General features: G+C 40.8%; 1 protein-coding gene across 1 annotated transcript in view; it reads right to left on the bottom strand.

Moving 5' to 3' along the window:
• The window catches only part of LOC119436990 (cadherin-23-like), an 80,597-nt gene that overhangs the window by 26,319 nt on the left and 31,129 nt on the right, over window positions 1–23,149 (bottom strand). The window contains 11 exon segments of the mRNA XM_037704043.2: window positions 546–800; window positions 5,757–5,877; window positions 10,630–10,740; window positions 11,463–11,663; window positions 12,061–12,189; window positions 12,191–12,288; window positions 13,307–13,496; window positions 19,813–19,935; window positions 21,383–21,535; window positions 21,711–21,883; window positions 22,191–22,421. Coding sequence (XP_037559971.1) covers window positions 546–800; window positions 5,757–5,877; window positions 10,630–10,740; window positions 11,463–11,663; window positions 12,061–12,189; window positions 12,191–12,288; window positions 13,307–13,496; window positions 19,813–19,935; window positions 21,383–21,535; window positions 21,711–21,883; window positions 22,191–22,421 — 1,785 coding nt within the window.

Consider the following 23,149-nt stretch of genomic DNA (forward strand, 5'->3'; position numbering starts at 1 on the left):
GCACGAGTTAATCTGGAGTAAGTATTTTTTTGTTCTGCGCTGGAAAATTTACTTTCCACTGGTCGTTTAAGAGTAGGTTTGCATTTAACTAACCATTTTGGATCAGCTCATTTTACAAAGAATTGCTCTTTCTTGCTCGAACATTGACACAGATTAAAATGAAAGGTTAGAGCATGTTGCATTCTCCTGGCTGCAAGTGAAAACTTTCGTTGTGATATAGTGCAGAGCATGATGCTTCTCACCGGCAAATTTGCATCTGCAAAATCAAGTGTTATCCAAGCATCTGAATGAGTATTCAAGTAAATCCTCCAAAATGACAAGTGAAATTTACCACAAGGCAAATGGCAAACTAACAAGCCAATGAGCTTATCCTTGTCGATTTCTTAATAACCTGGCAGGCAGGCCTACAAAAGAATGAAACCTCTTAATGGGTGACACCACAGCACCCAAAGTAAATTGCCCATGTCACATAAAACTGCACACAAAACAACCGTAAGGCATAGCAAGTCCCAGGTATTCAGTGTAAAGTCTATCATTATACTCACCGAGCACATAGGAAGGCTTTTCAAATGAAGGTGAGTTATCATCAATGTCTTCAACCCTTACATCAACCATGAGCTGGGTCTTGTCATCGGGATTGTAAGTAGCGTCAACTTCTTCAAGTCGCTTTGAGGGCATGCTAACCTGCACTGTAAGGAGGTACCGGTCTTTTTGCTCACGATCAACCCTCTTCTTAGTCAATATCTCGCCCTCATTGTTGCCTGTGCGCTGAATGGTGAAGATGTTGTCCATGTTACCACCTGCAAAATGATTTGTTAAAGTAACAAAATCAATCCACACATATTCGTCAAAAGGACAAGAAACAGGCAAGTGCTCTTCAGCTATACACCTGCTGACCAATTTTCTATGGCATGAAAAATAAAAACTGTTGTACTAGTCATAATATAGTTTAATTAAATAGGAGGACACATTATGCTGCAAAAAGTAACAAAATCAATCCACACATATTCGTCAAAAGGACAAGAAACAGGCGAGTGCTCTTCAGCTATACACCTGCTGACCAATTTTCTATGGCATGAAAACAAAAAAAAACTGTTGTACTAGTCATAATATAGTTTAATTAAATAGGAGGACACATTATGCTGCGATATACTGTAAATCGTTGGATGTGCTTTTGATTTGCAGCACGACATGAAACCGGCAGTAAGAGATATGCAGATTTCCTTGTCGCACAGCTCACTAAGCATATTTTAATGCTCATTCAGACAAGGAGTTATGTTCATTCATTAGCAGTGTATCTGGAGCAGTGCCAGCATGACTAATGTGCATGCAGTCAGAAAGCTTTCTTTCAAAAATCACTCAAGCTTTCCTTTCCGAAGGATAACACCCATGCACACAAAAGGCTACATTTTCAAGTTTAAAACTGTATCATAGGCTCCTGATTGAACATACGAAAAGTTAATGCACTAATCTAAACTAATTAGCAAGATAGCTTAACTAAAAGATGACATTTTCTCAACAAAGCTTTGCTGACATAGTGCAGCTGATCTCGTTCAAAAAGTATGTGTTGATTTTCTTGAAAGTTTGGTGCAATTGCTGGCTAGGGCATCCTGCAAAACAACTGCATAAAATGCAAATTAAGCACAAAAGTTGGAGTTGAAGTATGTTTTAACAATGCATTACTTCAAAAAATATGCTTAGTATGCCAAGTTTTTAGTGTGCTGCTAGCTTTCACAGTCATCACTTTTTTTGTAGCTTTCATCTTGCAACAATGTGCCTTTTAACACTATGATGTCTATGTGGTAAACACCTAAGCACAACTTAAAGTGCAGATTTTTTTAGCTCAAAGTGTGAAAAGTAAAGATCCTTAAGGAAGATGCACCTCAGAGATACCTACATTTATATGAATAATAAAGCTATATGGATGAAATTTATGCAGAATACAGAGCATAATATCCTATTTTCTAATATGTTTTAGTTTCTCAACATCTTATCTGGGTTTGTTTTTTTTTTGGTGTCCCCAGAAAGTGGGAAAAGTATGGTCTCTTGTGCAAGGTTGGGGATTCATATAAGGCCTAGGAGAGTATTATAAGATAGCCTATATTGCTCCCTATAGAGGACTCACTGCAAACGAGCTCGAAAATAATTTCATTTTCACTGTATTAATTAACCCTATCAGTGTCATTAACATGCCAGTACGTTTCCGCATTTCTGTCCTGGCATGTCACTGACGTACTCGTATATTCTCCAGTTTCTTCACTGGGATGTGTGCAGTAACAGGAAGTAGGCAAGCTCCGAGATGGTACCACTATCTGTTGTATATTTCTAGAAACGTATTCTCTCCTCTCTCGTGGTTTGCTCAGTCTAGGTTTTTGTTAATGGCTGTGAAAGGCACCCCTGCGTGGATGTGGTTGCGCCGCGTGGAGCAGGCACGTCTGCAGATGGGAGGTTTGGCTCCCGAACTTTGTGCACTGCTACGGCGGCGATTCTCCATTCAAATATTGGCGGCGTAGTGCAAGGCCACCATTCTTGCGTGTTTCTGCCATCTGTCGTATGTTTATAAAACTTTTTTTTTAGTCTTCAGTTATTTTTACTATGGCGCACTCCTTTCCAGCTATTAGGGCGCTCCTTTCGTCAGTGTGTTTCCTCCTGTCATATCTCAGTCATCTGTTGCTCTCTTTGGTTTGTCTGGTCGGGTTCGAATAAACTGAAGCGCTCCTTAATTTAGCCTATCCACCTAATCTCTTTGAGATGACTGCTCGCGCAGCACCTTCAACTGTTGATTGGAGCAGTGGCGGCTCTTCCAATTCCGAATACGAGCGAAGCTCGGACTCAGAAGATGAGAGCTTGTTGTATGAGGACGAGGCAACTTCAACCGCGTCGGATTCTGACCCTGACATCGTGAACAAGTGCTGAGAACGATGGTGTTTTTGAGTCTGCTATGGCTTATTTATTTTATGCTGTGTTCTTTTATTATTTTTGTCAGATAGGAATCTGAGGACCATACCAAGAGAGCATTAACCATTATTTGTGTCATTTTTTTCCTTCTGCATAACCAAAAATAACTATCATGTTTGTTTTATACTATCCGAGAAAAAAACCTGACTGTGAACGAGTTAAAGAAAACATTTTTAATCTCAACAATACTTATCGAGAGCATTGATTAGTTTCCTATATTGCACATGACCAAAACTGCTGCATATTACAAAAAAAAGTCTAAATAGTTGCACTCTACAAATCCTTGTGCATGTGCATGCAAAATTTGGCCAAGATTGAGTCACATTAGGTACAAGAATTTTTGTGCACAAGCAGTAATAGAAATATTGATAAAAATCATTGAAAAACGAAGATGGAAGTTTCTGCACATTTTTATTACTATTGCAGATAATAAGTTTGCTTGAAATTAGCCCGAAATGTAGACTTATCTTCCCAGAAGAAGAGTATAACTTCAAAATTTTCTTTCTGCATAGGTGATGCCCTCAGAACCCTCCACGAGCTCCTTGCAGAACTTCCTCAAAATATTTGTGGCCCTTATTGAACCACAGGATGGCTATAGAAGTGACCATATCTCCACAACAGTGCATAAAACAAATCTTGTTTTCGGGCGCAGCAACCCAACTTCGCTGTTGAGAGACTTTTGGATTTTGAGATCTTGAATTAGTTGCGAGACACTTTAGATTTTGCTTTGGACAGATGAAGACACCAGCTTTTCATCGGTCAGCCTCTCATTAATGTAAGAAGCATGGCCTCTGCCTGGGCACTGGTAAAAATTGTTGAGAAATGAGCTGACGCTGACTCAGCCAGGGCTACTGCTTGCCTGCACTTACACCAAGAAGCTCACCATCTAGGCAAAACTTGTGGTTGTGATCCTCATCGATTGAACAAGAATGAAAAAAATGAAGCCCCTACTGATACCATGCCTCAATTAGAATCTTTTCCCCAGTCTTTTGGTTTGAGAAACACCTTAATTTTTTTGCAAATGAAAATACCATATTTAATCGAATATAGGTAACTTTTTTTTTTCGAAAATGTGAACTAAAGTGAGCTATCAACCTAATTCGTAACCAAAGAAGTCGACCTATATTAATGAACAAATTTATCGAAGTACCAAGTTTCTCAGTCTTGCCCACCATAAAGTCAGTCTGAAGATTATCCTGACTGGCGTTAAGAAATACTGCATATCCAATGTACTCGACGGCACTGAAAACAATGTCGTATGGGGTTCCAAGGACGTTTGAGAAGCATTCGACAAGGACGACTTCCCAAGGCAGTTCCGATGAGGATGCAGTTTGTGGCATTGACTAGTGAGATTTAGTAGCCAAGCTTACAGTAAATAAAGGTGTGTCGTGTTTAAAGTTTTTCATTTTTCTAAAAAGATATATATGGATCGAGCTATATTCTAATTATTTTTTTATTTTTTGGCGAGTTCAATACATAGGGGTCAACCTATATTCGAGCAAATATGGTAGAATGTTGAAGTGTTATGTATTGCTAATCAAAATCTGAAAAATTATTTTTTTAAAAACACAACTTTTCTATCCACATTTCCCCTCAAGTGACAAAACAATTAACTTAAGGATCTTTGATGCTGAGGCTCGATCATAGGTCAGCAAACTCTCTCAAAAGTTTACCCACTCTGACTCACTCAAATTCAGAGCCACCAATGAGTGTGAGTCTGAGTGGCTTAGGCATGCCTGAGTGGGTGTGAGTCAAGGTGAGATGGCATAGATATGCGTGACTCTGAGTAGAGGTAGGAGTGGGTCAAGCGGAATCGAAATATGCGCGAGCATAAGTCTGAGTGAGCCCCAGTTAATTGGAGCTTATTGTGAGTCTGAGTCATTCCAAGTAAATTTGAATCACATATGGTTCTGCCTATTTTGAGTCCACAAGACTACACTCCAAGTGGTTCCAAATGAATGTCGCTCTGTGCATGCACGAGTGGGGTCCACTGGAACCATTAGGCTCGAGTGAGATTATGTGAATATAGAACTTTCTTTCTTCTTTCTCTCTTTCTTTCTTCTTTATTTGAACAAAAAACATACAAACCCAATATTTCATCAGCCCACCAAAGCACTGATGCTTTTGAGTGGGACTAGGCAGTTCATTGACCTGAATGACAGCTTAATTTTGCATTTATATGGAGAATAGGAAACAATGGGAGAAAAAGAAACAGGAAAATAAAAAAAAATTATGTACCATAAAAACATAAACTTAAGTCCACTTGTGTCTATTGTGACAATATTGCACATCTTTGCGCATCTTCGCGCAGATGCGCATATAGTGCGCATCTTGCGACAATATCAAATATTGCAAATGAAGGCGCCTGGTTACACAGTAAAATGTGTAGGCATTTCATTGCATGAAAACAATTCACTACACCAGGCAAGCAACATTATTGAAACAATATGGTATGTGATTTTTACAGCAGTTAACAATGTGAACTATCACCATCTTGACCTCCAATGTCCAAACACACACACACATATGTACTTGCACACGCACGTGCAAATATGTTAGACCTGCAGCAAACCAATGCAGACAGGCAATTGTGATGCCATTAACTTTTGGCTTTTACTTGAGCAAGTACCCCAAGAGTCCAAGTGAGCATGCCAGAGTCTGATTTTGGCAAGTCCAAGTCCAAGTGAACCCTAAGCTAAAATTATATTGAGAGAGTCTGAGTGAGTTCTGTTTATTTCAACAGCCTATGGGCTAGATGTATTCAAACATTAAAAAAAAAGTCACTGATGATGACTTACCTACGATGTAGTAGTCAATAAAGGCATTTGTCCCAATGTCTGCGTCAAAGGCTTTCACTTTTCCAATAATACTACCAATGGGAACTTCCTCCTTTATCTTCATCACAACAGGTTCAGCATCCTGAAGAGCCAAAGACTCATAATGTGATGATAGCAGGTGATCATTCAAGCAACTGAAAATAAGTATATTACTAAGGTGGCCTTCCAATTGCAAGGTGTGAAAAAAAAAAAAAAGCTTTTCTCAAAAGGAGGGCCGAACACAGTACACCAGAACCTCATTATTGCATACCTGCATACTGCTTAAGACACATGCCGTTAAAATGTGTTCACGAAAAATTCGCAACAGTTCCATAGTGGCTTGCTTGTATGCCTACAGGTTAGTGCATACACTGTTTGCTTTTTGTTGTCTAGAAGGTAACTGTGCCACCTTGACCCATGGTGTTGCTGACACCGTAATGAGCCACAATACATTTTCTGCCTTTCTAGAAAGTGTGGACAACAGCAAATCAATTATTCCTGCTTAAGCATGGAGGCACCAATGCCCCTGTCAATGAACAAAGGGAATTTGCAAAGGCCACAGCGGCTTCACATCTGCATGGAAGCATGCATGGCATTTGGCATGCTGGAAGCCTATTACGTGCTTTTGACAGCCAATAGCCCATATGAATCGTACTGTACGATCCTCAAGCTACGCCAGTCCAAGGGTGCATCACTCACTAAAGTGAAAGACAGTGAAGTCGCCATTGATTCAGCAAGGTACTACATGCATGCTGCAGTCACACTGTCACCTTATACCACATGCACAGCCAGGGTACAGTAGAAAGGATCTGTCAAGAGGGGCGCGCTCCTTGGGCACTGTTTGTAAACACAAAAGGCAATGGATGATCCTTTACACAGCCTGCTCTATTTAATGATTACATATAGATAAGGATATGCTACATTTGGACGTATACAGCAACCTGTTACAATTCAATACATCTAAATGCTTTGACTACTTGTCTTTTAGTACACAGTGCAATGTCAAATTATGCAGGATATGTTCAGTTTCATTCAAAGTTTGCTTAGTATGTTGATTAGAAGAAAAACAGTACATCTCAAAAGGCACTGTAGCTTCTAAAATAAAGATGTAATTAAAAGAACATTATTATAACTTCCTGCCTCATTTAACCGCAGTCATGTTTCATTTGACATCCATAAGTTTCGAGAAACAGCCATTCTCTTGATTTCAATAATAAACTTAATAGGAACAAATAAATACACTCGTAAATAACATAACCAAAATGTAATCTGAACTCTATTACAATGAACACATGATCATATTATGTATTTTGGTGAAACAAGAAAGTAACTCCATATCACCTATCAATACACATTAGATATACATATAATAAGGGTGTGTGAATAGCAAAACTTTCGAATACGAATCAAATACGAATAATATGAATACTTCGTTTCAAATATTGAATAATGATATTCAGATGCATTTATTAGCAAGTTTTTTTTTTTATTTTAACTTGTTGGAACATTGCATTTATGATGCCACCAGTAAAAAATAGACTAGTAAGCCATTTATGTAAGAGCTTGTTTATTTGACCCTTGTTAATTTGGAAAATTGAGTAATTCATACTATCTTCCTTATCTCGGTAACCTGTGCATTGTTATATAGCACCAAATACCTGGTAACTTGAAGGCATTTAGTCCTACATCACTTGTCACTTAGCGCATTTGTTCACAAGCAATAAGCTCAGGAGTGCACGTAGCACTGCATAGGTGAGTAAGCACAAATGAGCGAGGCAATACCTGCGCTAACACCCAACCAAAATGAAGTGGTGGTGTACTCTTCATAGATAACTGCTTAGAAAAGAACCACAGGAACAGAGCGTCTTTTCTTTTCCCTGTATTTTGTACCACATGCATGCAGGACTCTTGCAGCACAGCACATGCAGCAAGCCCCTCCTATTGTTTTTCTTCGGTGTGAGACATCGGACCAACTCACTGCCATCGGAATAGTGCACTTGCAAGAATATAATGCAATCACGAATTAACATGGTATGTGATGGTGGGGGAGGGCAACTTCGATTGCTTGAAAAAACTGTAACTAAGGATGGGTAATGCACCCATACTCGTATATTTTAGAATAGCACCTTTTAGCTAAGAGCAATGTGTGTGGGCATCGATCATGGTAATGCTCATAGTGGATCGATCACCTATCACCCACAGGATCTGCACAAATCCTGGGTCCCACTCGAGTGAGTATGACAGTGACGGACAACCCATCACTATGCTAAAAATATTGTAATAGGTGCGTGAGGAACTGCATTGAGGGCCCAGATGGGGACACGGCGGGCTGCTCGCACATTTGCATAGTGAGGCCATGTGGACAGGCATCACTGTAGCAGATCAGCCCATTGAGCTATACTGCCAAGAAAAGCATTTTTGTTGCAGTTGGACCCTTTTCCGCAACTTATCCCATTCTCTTTCGTTGCGCTAAGTTGTGCACTTGCTGTTATTATACCCGTGCACATTACCATCGAGAGGCGCAACATGAACAGCCTCATGTGACAAGCAGCAGTTTTAAAAAGCAGAGAGCATGCTGGCACCAACAATCTGTAGTACGTGCGTAGTGTCAATTAGAATGAACATCATACAAAGAAGCAATACTTTCTGTAAAAAGCAAGAACTAAGCTCGAAAATGTGCATTAACTGGCAGCAAGCCAGCATGCACTGTTCAGGCTGCCTTGCTGCACTGTACGATAATAAGTGCATTAATGAAGGTCAAGAATACATATAATTATGGGTATAATAAACATTTTGTAGCACCACCTGCCAAGCTCTACTATGGGGCTTTTGCATTGCCCAGGGGGCACTACAAAAATGGTGCTAAAAAGCGCCCTCAATCCGAAACTGGGTAGTACCAAGCTTGGTCGTCTGCTTCAAGAAGCACGTTTACAATATGGACCTGCCACTTTCGGTTGCGTTGTACCACGGCTTGCAGCGAATATCGGGCACTGAAGATTTTTTCAGGGGTGGCACGCTGCGTAAAGGCAAGAAATTATGCAACGCCGAATACGTGTACGCCATTCAAGAAATAAGCGGCGAAGTTTTAGTGCGGTGTCAATCGCAAGTGAAGCGAGTGACGTACGAAGTTGAACTTCAGGTAACGTTTGCACGCTGCTAGATCCAGGCGCACAAACGCGAGCAAATGCTTGCTATAAATGAATTCACAGCAGCGATAAGCAGACATCATGTGTACGTAACTATTCAAGCGCACGACGGTACGCGCCGTGACGGCAGCGGTCTTTCAGCATGCAGTGAAACGGCGGGCCTCCTGCAATCTTTGTTGACTGCATGCCACTAGACAAGTAGTTATGCCTTCGCTGTAGTAACGGCCATCTGTCCCTTTAGCAGCTGATAAATAACTGATGCAATGCATATGAGCTCGCAGTAACGTACGTGCGAATCGCGCTGCAGTGTGGGCTCGTGTGCTGCTTGCTTTATGTAGCTCTTAATGACAGCGTTCGAACATCGATGGGCTGTAATAAATACTGCCTTGCTGTGCTGCCTCAACGTGCTGGCTTGAGGTCAAGAATGAGCACATTTAACTCTCAAACCTGTGCTGCTCGTAGTGGGGTAGGGAAGTTATCCAGCACACCCGACGCTCCGTTTCGTTAGGCCTTGAAAGAAAACGCTAGAATCTGATGTTGGGATTCAGGCTTCCTTGCTCGTGGCAGCTCACGACGCAGCAGTAACGACGGTGACGCTTTTTCAAGGCTAAGCTAGGTCTCCGGATCGGCGTCGCCGATTCCTTCTGCTTCCAGCATTACGTCCCACGGCACACAGAGAGTTCATTTTCGCTAAACTAGGCTGCGGCCAGCTCGCAGCGTGGTCGGCGTGGTCGGCGTGGTCTCTGAGAAGTGACGAGCCTTTTCGCACTCGCAACAGGGCCAAAAAAAGTGCAAATCGACGTGAAACTCGGGCTAGAAACATGCTTCGCCACAGCCAGGGCTCAATACTACCCAAGTTGGTACTACCCAGATATACCTTCTCTCGCCGCCACCAGGCGCCGCTATTAAACCTCAAACTCCAGTGCAAGATGCCCATGGGGCCCAATCAATATATCAAATAGCATACATGTGCCTGAAAAGAAAATCTGCTAGTTTGTTGGACATTATTCTTTAAGGCCCAACATGAATGTGAAGCAAAGAACAGAGAGGGAGGCAGACGAGTGCAGTGCAAGGAAGCCTTCCACAAAGACACAATACATCACACAGAAAATTATGACATCCCTTCACTCAGTGATGACAGAAGTGTCTCAAGGAAGAATATAGCATTACAGATGTATCACTAGAAGACTCAAGCCCTTTCTTTTTGATATAGAATGCCTTTATCAGTTCCTTTGGTGTTTGGCCTTAGCCCAAAATCACAACTTGAGAGAAACATGGCTTGTTAATCAGGTTTTACAGTGCAAAGGAAGATGCACACACTCATTTTTTTCTATTCACATGCCCCCTGTATTTGCAACCATCATCAAACAGTTGGTAGCTGGCGCTCGCTTGTCCCTTTCTCTGTCCTTTCTTTCACATTGTTCACGCCATGTCTAAAGAAATAATGTACAGCAAACCTAACACCAGCCTATCCAAGAACAAGTTCCTTTCGAAAATATGCTAATGCTGTTGCTACATGTTACCATGGAAGTGAACATGCTACATTCCTTTAATCACAATAGGCCAAAAATGAACTAAACCAATGATTACAAAGACAAAAATTAAAACTGACATGTATGCCACTGTCTTGAGGCAAAATATATGAGTTGCAAGTGGAAGACACCTTTTAATGTGTGTGATCAAAAGGTTCAATCAGAGTGAACACTTACCCGTGACCTTTCAAACTCAGGCTCGTTGTCATCAACGTCAAGTACCACAACTCTAAGGATCTGGTGTGCCTCTTGTGGAGGAACTCCCATGTCATAAGCCACGACCACTAGCTGTATAGAAGTATCAAGAATGCATAGCCACAGTTAGACACAAACAACAGACATAAGTTTCAAAAATAATAAAGCTGCTATTCAATACTACCCACAACTCTGAGTCGCTCCAGCATTCCGTAATCATAAACTAACCAGTACAATGTCAGTGACATTGACTAAATTTTGGCATAATTAATTTAGTTAGACCCACATGAACAGCAAAATATTTATTATGCATGGCTATCAGAAGAAAGTGGTAAGGCTACAAATTTAGTCAACTAAATGCTGCAAATGAAATAATGTTCACCTGTTCACATTGATCAACTTCTCCATGTAAATGTTACTGGTAACAAACATAAATGAGATGTTGTTTACCTAGCAAGAATGAATTAAAGTGCCTGAAGAAGCCTACATGTCCTACAGAATGGCAGTAAGCAGAAAGCTTTGCTGGCCAAAACGGTCAGAAATATTCAGGTTCATCAGCATTGCCAGGTTTGCGGATAGCATGATGGAAAAAAAATTTGATTCTTGGGTTTTATGAGCAAAACCATGACCTGATTATGAGGCACACTGCATTAGTTTTATCAGCTAAGGTTCTTTAACATGTTCCTAATGCATGATACTGGGTGCACGATACACAAGCATGCTCTTATATTGTCAAGTTAGAAGTCAAAATGGCAAATAATGGCAAATCAATATATGCTCACGTAAAATAAATCAGTAAATAAGTATATGCAGACCGTGTAATTGTCCCGCTTCTCTCGATCCAAGACAGCAGTGGTGCTCACGAGGCCAGATGCAGGGTCTATTTCAAATTCTAAGTCTTCACCAACAGCACTGTGTTTGTCAAGAAACTTGTATGCCACCTGGCCATTTGAAGACAATGCGCTGTCTGGGTCTACAGCCTGAACTTGGAAAACTGAAGCTCCAATGGTAACATTCTGCCACATAAAAATGAATAAAGAAACAGGAATGAACAGTGGTTTCCTTTACATTGCATTCAGTAGAAAATAATGCATACTTATTTTTCACATCCTTAGCATTAACTACTACTCTGCTGTGCATAAACAAATGACACTGTGGATCAGCATACATATGCTGTCAATTAATGCACAATTATTTATCCCTCATTATTAATCAAATGAAAAAAATTATAATAATTTCTTGTACTTCTTTTAGTTAAAGAGCACAAGGCAAGAACACAGCACTGATAGTCGGACATAAAAAATAGAAATCTATTAAGCCTCATGACCTCAGTAACCACAAATCGTGTTTTACAGATGCCTCAAAAACTGAAGGGGTTTAATGACTTAACATTGCTACTAGCATTAACCTCACCTCATGCACATAGGCGACTTCACCCATCCGTGGTCGAATAAAACGTGGTATGCCATCATTGGAGGACACATCCCCTATAATGATGAGTATTTTGACATCTGTGTAAAGTGATGGAGAGCCAGCGTCCTGTGGCTCGCACTGTCAAGAAGTATGGTTCTGACCGTCCCCTCCCAGAGAGCGGCTGTATCACTGTAATGACACCTGTCTTGTCATTGATTGCGAAAAGTGCTGAAAAATAAAACAAGAAAAATCTCTGAGTACCACAACCAGCTTCTCTCTGTAAGAGTGAATGGAAAGGTAAACCACATGCATCATTTTAGGTCCTATACACAGTCTTACGAAGCTGCTAAAGAAGTAGCATACAACATAGCCAATAAGTACACTTTTATTTTACTCTCTTTAGACTATATATAACAAGAATTTACTAAATAGGCTGTGTGAAAACGTGTTTTCCTAGTAAAACAAAATTTATTACAAATAATGCTTTTGTAAGAAAAAAATACATTTTTAAAATTTTGTCTACATTTTCATCATAGACAGAAGCTGTATTGTGAAACTGAGCACTACTGGTTTCCACAGATGAAGTAGAACTTTTGCTGAATCTAACGTAGCTGTTGGGAAAGCAACAATAAAATAGTTCTGATGGTGTGCTTAGAATTTAAGTCACTAAAGGCAAAACCGAACTAGTACTAACTATTATGATGATACAAGTGCATAACAGTGTAATTAGTCATATGCAATGTGACAAATGGTTCAGTTGGCACATACATCCAGCATTTCAAAGCAACCTAAATTTCCACTTAAATGTTCACTGTGGCAAAAACTGATGTCCTCTCTGTTTATGCCACTGACCATGTTATAGATCCTCATAGGTATCCAATGCAACATCAGAGAAATGAGGTGGGATTTCAATGCTTTCTTTAGACATGGATGGTAACTCAAAAGGAAACTGTAAAGACCAGCATCGTTTTATACAAATCAGAAAGCTTCCAGCCTATATAAAAACCCTGATACATATTAAAAAACTGTGTTTCATTTCTTGCCAGCGAAAAGTAAAAGTGCTTTTTAAATTAAGTTGTCACAAGTTTCAGCAGTGCAATTTTTTATCTAAAGCTGCGAGCTTCAAGTTTAGAATTCTCAGCATAAGTTTTACATAATTAAACACACACACGTATCCATGCATGCAGACATAGCACTCCCATATATATATTGTTTTAAAGAAGAGGTAAGAAGTATGTTTACGTACTGATGGCTCCCACTTCAGGCTCATCCACAAAGGAATAACTGACTTCCGCATTGGAACCAGTGTCTTTGTCACTTGCTCTCACAGTCAGAATACTGAAGCCTGTTGGAACATTTTCTGGCACAACAGCTGTGTAGCCAGACTGACTGAACTCTGGTGCATTGTCATTCTCATCTTGGATCTTAATCACCACCTTTTTGAAAAATGGCAGAATATTACATAGCAGGTTAGTTGTAGGGAACATTCAAATGATTGACAACTGATTGACGATTAATGGAATTGAACAACTGAAAAACAATACAAAGGCTCTAAGAGGCGCTGTAGTGGGAGGGCTTCAGATTAACTTGCACCACCTGAGGTTCTTTAATGTGCACCCAAAGTGCAGTATAAGAGCATTCTTGCATACCACCTTCATTTGAATGTGGTCCCTAAGACTAGGCATTGAACCGACGACATTCTACACAGTAGCAGAACACCACAGTCACTAAGCCACTGCGGTGGATGTAGGCAACACCTGAACAAAAATGGAAAAATATGCTGAGTTTCAATTTCGCAGGTTTTGCAAACTATGAAATTGGTATGTTTGACTTAAGCTTCAAGCATTTCAGCTACATGCACAATCCATAAGAATACAAATTACAACTGTCAAAGTGCATCAACATATTTGAAAATTGTGAATAAATTATAAACAAACTCCACCACCATTGGTAATGTAGTTTCAGTTTCCATTATTACAAGCACTGATATTTCAATGGAGCAATATGAAGGCACATGGGTTTAGGTCATCACTAGAGGCCGGATCTTTAGGCATTAAAAAAGCGCGTTTTAGGTGCCAAAAATAGGCAGGCAAAACAACGTTTTAGGCCTCCAATGTCTTAAATATAGGCACAATAAATTTTTACATAAATGCAAATAATTTCAAACGAAGACGTGTGCGGCCTATATCTACGATAGGAAAACAAGAAATGTTATTGTCTATGATGGCACAAAGGCGCCAACAGTTGAACATAGCCATGTAATTGTCCCATAAAACTGCTGGACTAATGACGATAAATTGGCTTCATTCAATAAGCACACTGCTCATATTCATGTTCAATGGCCACTGTACTCTAGCGTCGCATATAGTGAAACAGGCATGAAAAAGAATACTTGAAAGCTGGGAATACTGATTAAAAACCGATACTTTATGTCTGCCTGACGCAATTAAATTAAGACACAACAAAAACAGACAAATAACAAATGCAAGAGAAACTACGATTTATTAAGAAATTAGCATGTTCTTACATAAGGACTGTTAGGTACAACTCATCGCAATTTCCTCATATACAATGACATTATCCGAATTGTACAGGCCAGACGTCCCAACACTGCCAAATACACTTCCGCCCATTTGAAGTGCACATGTTTGAAGAAATCTGTTTGGAGAGCACGTGGAACGTAGTCTAAGAATCACTGTGAAGATTGTGAAAATAATAGCAAACTACCACCATCTCCAGATTTCTGGATTCAAAATTGTGCCTCTTGTCACTCAGAATGATCTTGTACGCTGAGAAGGAAGGGCCGACGGGCGGTGAACACCTTAAAAAGTAAATTACAAACAAAACAAAAGCAGCGTGCACATCACATTTTTCTTTATTCTTTTGCTCTTCACTCTCCTTTCCCCTGACGGCTCTCCACGGTTTCGCATTCGCCAACCGCTCGCGCAATGTCAGCGCGGCGGCATATGCTGGCCGGCGCGTCCCATTTCAATCTGCTAGCAGTTGTTTTCTGGGAGTTGGTTGAACTAAAGGACTAGGTTGAACCCCATAGAGTTCTGAACAGTCAATGTTGCCCGGTAACATGAATAACGGTCTCTAACTGCACTCGAAAGCAAAACTTGAGGTTAAATAGTGGTCATAAAGGCGCCCGATATTGAGAATAGGCATTTATAGGCATTTATAAGCATTTAGGCACAAACGCCAAAATAGGCATTTATAGGCACTATAAAAACACTATAAAAGCCCTTCTTAACCTCTAATTCATGCTCATATATCAAAATGGCATGATAGGAGTGCAAGGAACAAAAAAGGCATTTGCCTAAAATCCGGTCTCTAGTCATCACTTTATGTATAGTGAAACATAGAAACAGTGCGAATCAATGAATGAAACACTAAATAAATGCTCATGTAAGTGACTGAAAAAATTCTATATGGTATCTGAAAGGTATAGAATTTTCGTACCATATTAACAATTAATGTCTAACCACTATATATATGTGCAGTAAAAACTCGTTAATATGTACCCACTTAATAAGTGATTCAAATTTAAATATAGTCACAATAAATCCTCCGCCCTGTCGCCACTGAACCTAATGTATCGGCTGACTGCTTAAGCCGTAGTCGCTTAATACATGCCAAACGATTAATGCGTAGTATTTACTTTATTTTTCAGTGTGTACAAGCGTGGAATTGGCTAAATGTCGTGCACGTAGACCCTCGATAGCGAAATAGCGGCACACGGATCTCTCCCGGAATACAGTCACCACCAAAACATGGCAGCCATGATGTGTTTCCTGCTCTCATAGCTTCAAGCGCTTCCATGTCGTCGTCATGATCACCTTTCCATATCCGACACGGCTAACGCATTGACCGTTGTGAGGGCATTTGCAGAGAAGTGAGGCCTGATGGAGAAACTGACTCTAGGCCTTGCTGAGGATGCCATCATCGCTGCAAGGCCACCACGGCGGCAAGTGATTATCACAGATTTCTGCTGCATGCTCGTAAATAAAACTTGTCTGGAAGTGTGCTTGAGTGAGAATTAACATGTTTTTTTGGCTGGTAAGTCTATAGCCGCTCACCTGCCAATGTCGGTTAATTAGTACATTGCTTAGTGCATACCTGATCCACATTCCCCACAAACTATATATTAATGAGATTTTAGTGTATATGTTTGTTGTAGTGGATTCCCTAGAATGTAAAACTGCATTTAGTGTTCAAATGGATATTTAAGTTTAACAAATAACATGCATTCAAAATCACTAAGCAGGATATGATTGCATTGTTTTCTTAATTTTGTTTTCATGTTTTTAATACTCCAAGTCTTTCTCAATTACTATGTGTTGTTCCTGTGGATAAAACAGTGTAGCAAATGCTTTGAAGCAATCAATAAACCTGCTTTCAAAGCAAGAAATGGTGTCCAGGATAGGGTACTATTAGAACATAACAAGCTGAAATTCAGGTCGGTAAAAATTAAGGTGAGCTACAAAGCAGCAGGAAGCACTGTGGTGCCCAAGTTAACGGATGCATGAAACAATATGAATTTTAAGTCTGTAACAAAAATGTTTATAAACAACAAAAGAAAAATATCCAGTTGACTAGAGTATCCATTTTCAGAAGAAGTCATAGGTTCAATAATGGCTGCTGCACTGTCTTCTTTTCTACAAATTTTTACACGGTGGACTTCTGTTAATCTGACTTCGGCTAATTAAATTTTTCAGTTAATGTACAATGGTACCGGACGGCAACCATACATTTCTATAGGATAAAACATTTGTTGTGTCGATTCTGAAATCAGCTCTCATTAGAAAATTTGAACTTGACTAGTTGGTACGAACATGCCTGGCCCAAATCGTGACCCCAATGGCTGCTGTCTTGACAGTGCTAGGGGCAGTGAATGCGTCAAACACATGTCATCTCACACAATCGTCTACTTTTCAGCCTGCTCTAGGATTTTCAAGTGAAAATAGTAGCTCACAATGGATGATTACAGTATTTACTCAATTCTAATATGAGCCATTTTTTCCCAAGAAAGTTGTTCCGAAAATTGCCTGACCGATGCAGTTGGATACAAAACCAAAACCATGTTTGCGGCATTTGCAACATCCTACCATACATCAGACCCAAGCTAAGCATCATCACCATTGCCATCACAAGATGGTGACAAAACAAGTTCTCATGTAGCATGACAACGACACGGCAGTTTCAGTCTTTGATAACAAAAGCCGGTTAAAAAGATGTTATTTTACATCTTAAGCTAATGGCAAAGTCACATCACATGTTTTTGCCATTCCGGAGAGTTGCATGTATCACAAGACAAACTAGCCAAGTGGTTAGTTTAGGCATGGGTCACCATCCCGTTTGCAGTTGTGGAATCGTTTGATAAATGTAGATTATCAAACATGAAACTGACCATACGAAGGAGGAAATGTTGTGCTCTACAAACAGTGATAAGTGCTGTCTGAAAGTAATGACTATGGACGTTAAGTGTAAATAATTTTTTTTTTTTCTGTGAAGGTAAAGTTCGCTGGTTTAACCTTTTCCTGATTGCCAGAATTATAGACATGCTACATTTTGCTCTTAAAAAATAAGGTGCACATTAGATTTCTACAATGTTTAGGAGCTCTAATGTCATTTCTATGTTGGTTTTTAACTGTGAACTCATAAAAGTGAGCACATGTTCGATTAGGAGTTGTGTTGAAGTTGTGTTAAAGGGCCCCTAAACCACCTCAGACATTTTTTGAACATTTCAAGTAAACACGTGCACCGAGTTCAGAATGCCGTCACGATCAACGATGCCAAACGCTGCAGCGCTATGCGCCGCAGGTGCGCAACAAAATAAAAAAAACAGTGCCGTCCTCCTCTCCTGGCCTTTCCGGTATCCCCAGCGGTCGTCACGATGTCAGCAGGGTGCATCTGGCGATGTCAGCGGCGATGACGATGCCCATTGGTCGAACAAGAACCTACGACTTCCGGTTTGTCTGCTAGCAGGTACGCACACTCCCTGCTCTTCCTCGTCGTGTTGCTCACTTGTGCGCCCTTGCGAATCGATAATTACAGCCCTCAACGCAAGTGCCAAATCGCTCGTGTTCCAACACAGTCATGCTTAGCGATCTAATTAGCTGCGCGAACAGAGTGCGACAGTGTTGGCCTTTCCAGACGTGCACAAAACACAGGGTCTATAGCGGCACGCTTCGCATAACACGGGCCGGCACCGCAGCAATATCGGCTAGCCGAGAAGCGCAGAGTCCATGACCACGTTACCGGCACGGTAACTAGCCGCACGCCGTTTGCCATTCGCGGGCCGCCGTTCGACAGCGGTTTTGCTCGTGAACGGCGAGATTTCCTTGCCGTACGTAGAGAGGATGAGACCGGGACACATTTGTGTGGCAGCCTCACCGCCGCTGATCGCTCGACGGCGCCAATATTGTCGCTAGGCCTTTTCCGGTTCCCTTCAAAGCTAAAGTGGACAGCGCTTCGAAATGAATTACCGACGCTCGCAAGCCGCAATATTTTCTTATCGTTGTTATTGCTCTTCGTAATAATTGTACACAAAGAAGAAAAATACGCTGATATTAGCGGCGCCGTCAGCTGTGATGCGAGCACAGCCGAGCCGGTTGTCTCCCGTCGGTAGCCGTGCACTGCAGCTGAGCTGGCTTAGCTGCAGCCGATGTTTTCGTTGCTGGTGGCGGAGGCGCACAGCTTCGCGGTCGTCGATTGGCCCATTGATCGTGCAGTGGGCGGGGCGCCGGCCGAACTGCCGTCTACTTTGGACACCTCTCGCGCGGCAGACGTTCTACCACACTGGAGGCCGGTTCGCCGTCGGTATATGTGCCGTTAGCGTGGACGTGCCTTAACCGGAAGTAGGCAGTGTTTTGAAAAGCACGTTGGCGAGGAGGGGAGACCAGCCAACGATGAGAGTAGCGAAGGAAAGAGCGAAATGAGCGAGGGCCGTTTTTCGATCATCAAACGCGTGTAACTCCACTATTACGGCACCATTTCAAAAAATTCTCGTGGCTACGTGTTCGTGTAGACTCGTGCACAACTGCAACACCACAACTAAATTTCAACCTCTGGGTGGTTTAGGGGCCCTTTAACACTGCCTAATGAATCAGCGGTGTGTTTCGGCATTTTTTCTGCCTCTTGTTTAATTCACCCCACCAGATTAATTATCTAGTGGGGTGAATTAAACGAAAGGCAGAAATTTTGATGGCATTAGGATTGAATCCAGGTACCATCACCATCATGACATCATGATGGTGATAATTTATCATTGCAGACGGGACATAGCTGGATGTGCCTTTGAACAATTACAGCTACTCTACATTTTTTTTTTTTTTTTACAGGATGATTACTATTTCTTGTCGCAGATAAGACACCTTTAACAGATGTTTGCTGTAAAATAAAAAGTTTCTAGAAATGCTTGTTCTTACCTACAATCAGAGACATGCCGTGAAACTCATAACAACAAAACCATTAATTAAATGTAACATATTTGCGTTCTCAGCGCAGTAACATGGTGACTTCTGCAACTGCCAAATTTAAACTTTCTATCAACAAGGATAAGTAAGTGCAGTTGGTGTGCTAGTAGTACTTTTTGTCATAACTTAATCTGCCCTACTGCTTGCGCTGCCCTGCCCAAACAATGCACGCAGCCAAGAAACAGTCCTCATAAAAACTAAGATCAATGTACAGGCCAAGACGTCAATGCTGAAAGTGGCAAAAGAAGCAACTTTAAATAAATGAATGAATTACCAGAACTGATGTCCTGCGCTGGTTTGAGGGTGCCCCTGGGTTGTCAACAGCAGTCACCTGCAGGTTGTACAGTGGCTGCCTCTCCCTGTCAAGAACTGCACCTTCCTGGATTCCAAGGGCACCCTGCATATTTACAACACAGGCAGTCAGGCACATGCATTTTTACCAATGGACTCAAGCTTCATCTCTAAAAATATTACAACTCAGTCTCTCTAGCCCCTCCCCCGCTCTCATCTTTATGGGGTGGCTGAAAGTACACATTTTGTAAGCCCACATTAACTCCAAACGCACGCAAACTTCTCTCCATGTGAGACATCTTGGTGCAGAAGCACATCACTGGTGCCAAATTATTCAATAATGTATTAGACTGAATGTTCAGCATACTGCCCGTGGGTGACTGCTCGGCCCTTACGACACATGAAAAGAATTGCTTTGCGAAGTGGAAACACTGCTGAGAATAAATGTAGCAAGACATAAGCTCATGCCCAGACTGCCCGCAGTTACCATGCTTCAAAACAACACAGGCAGTTACGAAAATGTCAAAATATGTACGCATGTCTAGTCTTAGTAGCAATGTGGTACTACAGTGTTACCAAGAGGCTTCTAACCAACTCCTCCTAGATAATGAGAACCTGCATGCACGACATAAGGTACGAAGGCAGGGAGCCCTCTGAAAACATTTAGAAAAAAAAAAAAAAAAGTAGACATGCTCCACTAAGTGTTGTTTGCATCCATCATTAATATGTATGGGCTTTCACCTCCTAGTGTAATCTCACAGCTCAAGACATGAAGGCCTTCTGCCCACTTGGACACATAAAAAACTTGATTCATTGGCACTCCCAAGGAGCATTCTAGTTAACAATGTTCCACAAGTGTGTGTGTGCTCTCTTTTTATTTTTTCCCATAGTTTTGGAAGATAGAACTTTGCTCAATTTCTATTCCACATGCCCTATGCATTGCAGCTGCTTATCAAAACTTTCACGGCCTCTTTAGTGGCCTTTCAATAATTCTCCTCTAAAAGCACAGGTCTGGCAAGCAAAAAAAGATAAAGGCAGAAACAACCAATCTACCAGCAGTATAAAGCATATGTTTGGGTGCTCTTTAACCTAAGGGCCTTCAGACAAGATTGGTGATGTTATGGGTTAAAACCTGAAGAATAACAAGCATTATCACATTCATGCAATCTTGTGTTGTTGCTCTTTTTTTATGTAAAGAAAATTTCCCCAACAGCAAATTCTTTTGGTTCCCAAGCTACTTCAGTGCTATGAAACTTTCTTGAACTCAACTATATAAGTAATGAATACTACATAGAACTAGCCCATACATTGTCAAATTTTGCATGTTGTACATTTGCCTCCCATAACATACATTTTTCAAAGCTTCAGGTCTGACTACTATAATTGATGGTGGTGGTGGTGGTGATGAAGTTGAAGCAGGCGGGGTTTACTATAATTGCGAGCATGCACTTAGTACCTTCGTTCCTATGCATCTGACTCAAATTCATAAGTGCAATTTCTGCATACTGCTAAAATCAAACAGAAATACTAATGCATGAAATCACAATACGTACTGTCGTCTCATTGATGCTGAACACATCTGATCCTTCTCCAGAGATGAAATATTGGACAACTCCATACCCTTGTTGTGTATCCTTGTCAGTTGCAGTGATAAGCAGGATAGTATGAGGGTAGCGTGTGGCTTCTGATACCATTGTTACGTATGACTGAAAAAAAAAAAAAAACACTCACACACATGCACACACAGACTTACTCATCAACATAATGATCAACTCATTGAGGAAAGACACACGACAAAAAGACAGAAATACTCCCAACTTCCAAAAATGCTTGGAAAAGAGAGAGAGAGAAGAAAAATAAAGAGAGAAGAGAGAAACTTACATTTTGTGAGAAAACTGGACTGTTGTCATTAATGTCCTGAACATTAATGATCACTGTAGCAATTGATGACTTTTGGTTGTTTTTGTCCTGACCAATGATGGCCTTCACATCAAATGCCAACACCTTTTCAGGCAACTCCTCATAATCAAGCCTCTGGTTGAGCGTCACCGCACCTAAAAATTGCACATTTATTATTGGAGACAAGAAGGGAGGAATTTATACTCAAAAAAAGGGAAAAAATATTGTCATTAAAGCTTCGTTTAGAACACAAACTGGACCGAGGCATAAAAATGCACACTTTTGTGGACATAATCAGACATCAAAGATAGAACAAAAGCTGTTTGGAACAACAATTTTTGCTACTGTGCATTAAAATGTGTACCAGCATAAGTTCTTGCAGTCACTTGAGTATGACCCACTAAGTGACACTTCAATATGAAACTAAACGGCTGCTCAATTTAAAAAAGACAGTGTACCTACCAGATATTGGACTGACCGAAAAGAAGCTTCCTTGGTCGGACTCCGGGATCTTTGCAAAATTGGTGACAGCAGCATGGGTGAGGGGATCACGAGCTGTGACCGTGAATATAGTGGAGCCAACTGTAGATTCTTCGGGAACAGTGATCTCAATTTTTGGGTTTGCAGGAGTCCACGGAGGGGCAAAAATTGGATTGCTCTCACTGTGTGCTTGAATGTATATGGTGACTTCCACTGAAAAGGAATGCAAACAGCACCCAATAAAGTACAGCAATTATTTACCTTAGTCTGTTCCTCAACACATCAGCAATTATAGATGCAATTTAGATCACATCCACCATCCTCTCTTTCACTAGTATGTCAGCCAACAATTCACTAATCAAAGGGACTGGTTTCACATATAGCCACAAAATCAGTAAACCATCATTTTAGTACTTTGAACATGCATTATGTTCTAGTGGGGCTAGGCTATGGCTGTTGCACTTTCGTATAAATAGCACATCTCTAATATGTCTTTCACAGGTCCACTGAAATACTAGTAGCAGTCAGAAAACATATGACGTAAACATTCTGAGCATACTGTCAGAACCACGGGGATAAGGCTTCAATGACACTATAACTGGGACAACACATTGACAAGAAACATATTAGCAAGTTTCTATTGTTTTTACGCAAAACATCTGTATGTGCTAACTATCAAACTTGCCTGAAAAGGCTAGGTTAGCTCTTTGTCAAATCACCTGTTTTTAAATGCACTGAAGTTTGCCTTTAGTTTCACGGTGTTCTCCTTCAATGTTAGGTTATGCGGGACATGGCTAAATGTAAAAAAAAAAAAAAAAAATTGTTCAACAACAGGAAGCAATGTTTGTATATTTTGATCAGAGGGCTAGGCAAGCTAGCAAAGTGACAAGAAAGTTTTGTACCTAGCTGCTGCCTTTAACAATAGTAGACAAAAACAGAAA

Source organism: Dermacentor silvarum, chromosome 1 (assembly GCF_013339745.2).
Source record: "Dermacentor silvarum isolate Dsil-2018 chromosome 1, BIME_Dsil_1.4, whole genome shotgun sequence".
Classification (NCBI taxonomy): Eukaryota; Metazoa; Arthropoda; class Arachnida; order Ixodida; family Ixodidae; genus Dermacentor; species Dermacentor silvarum.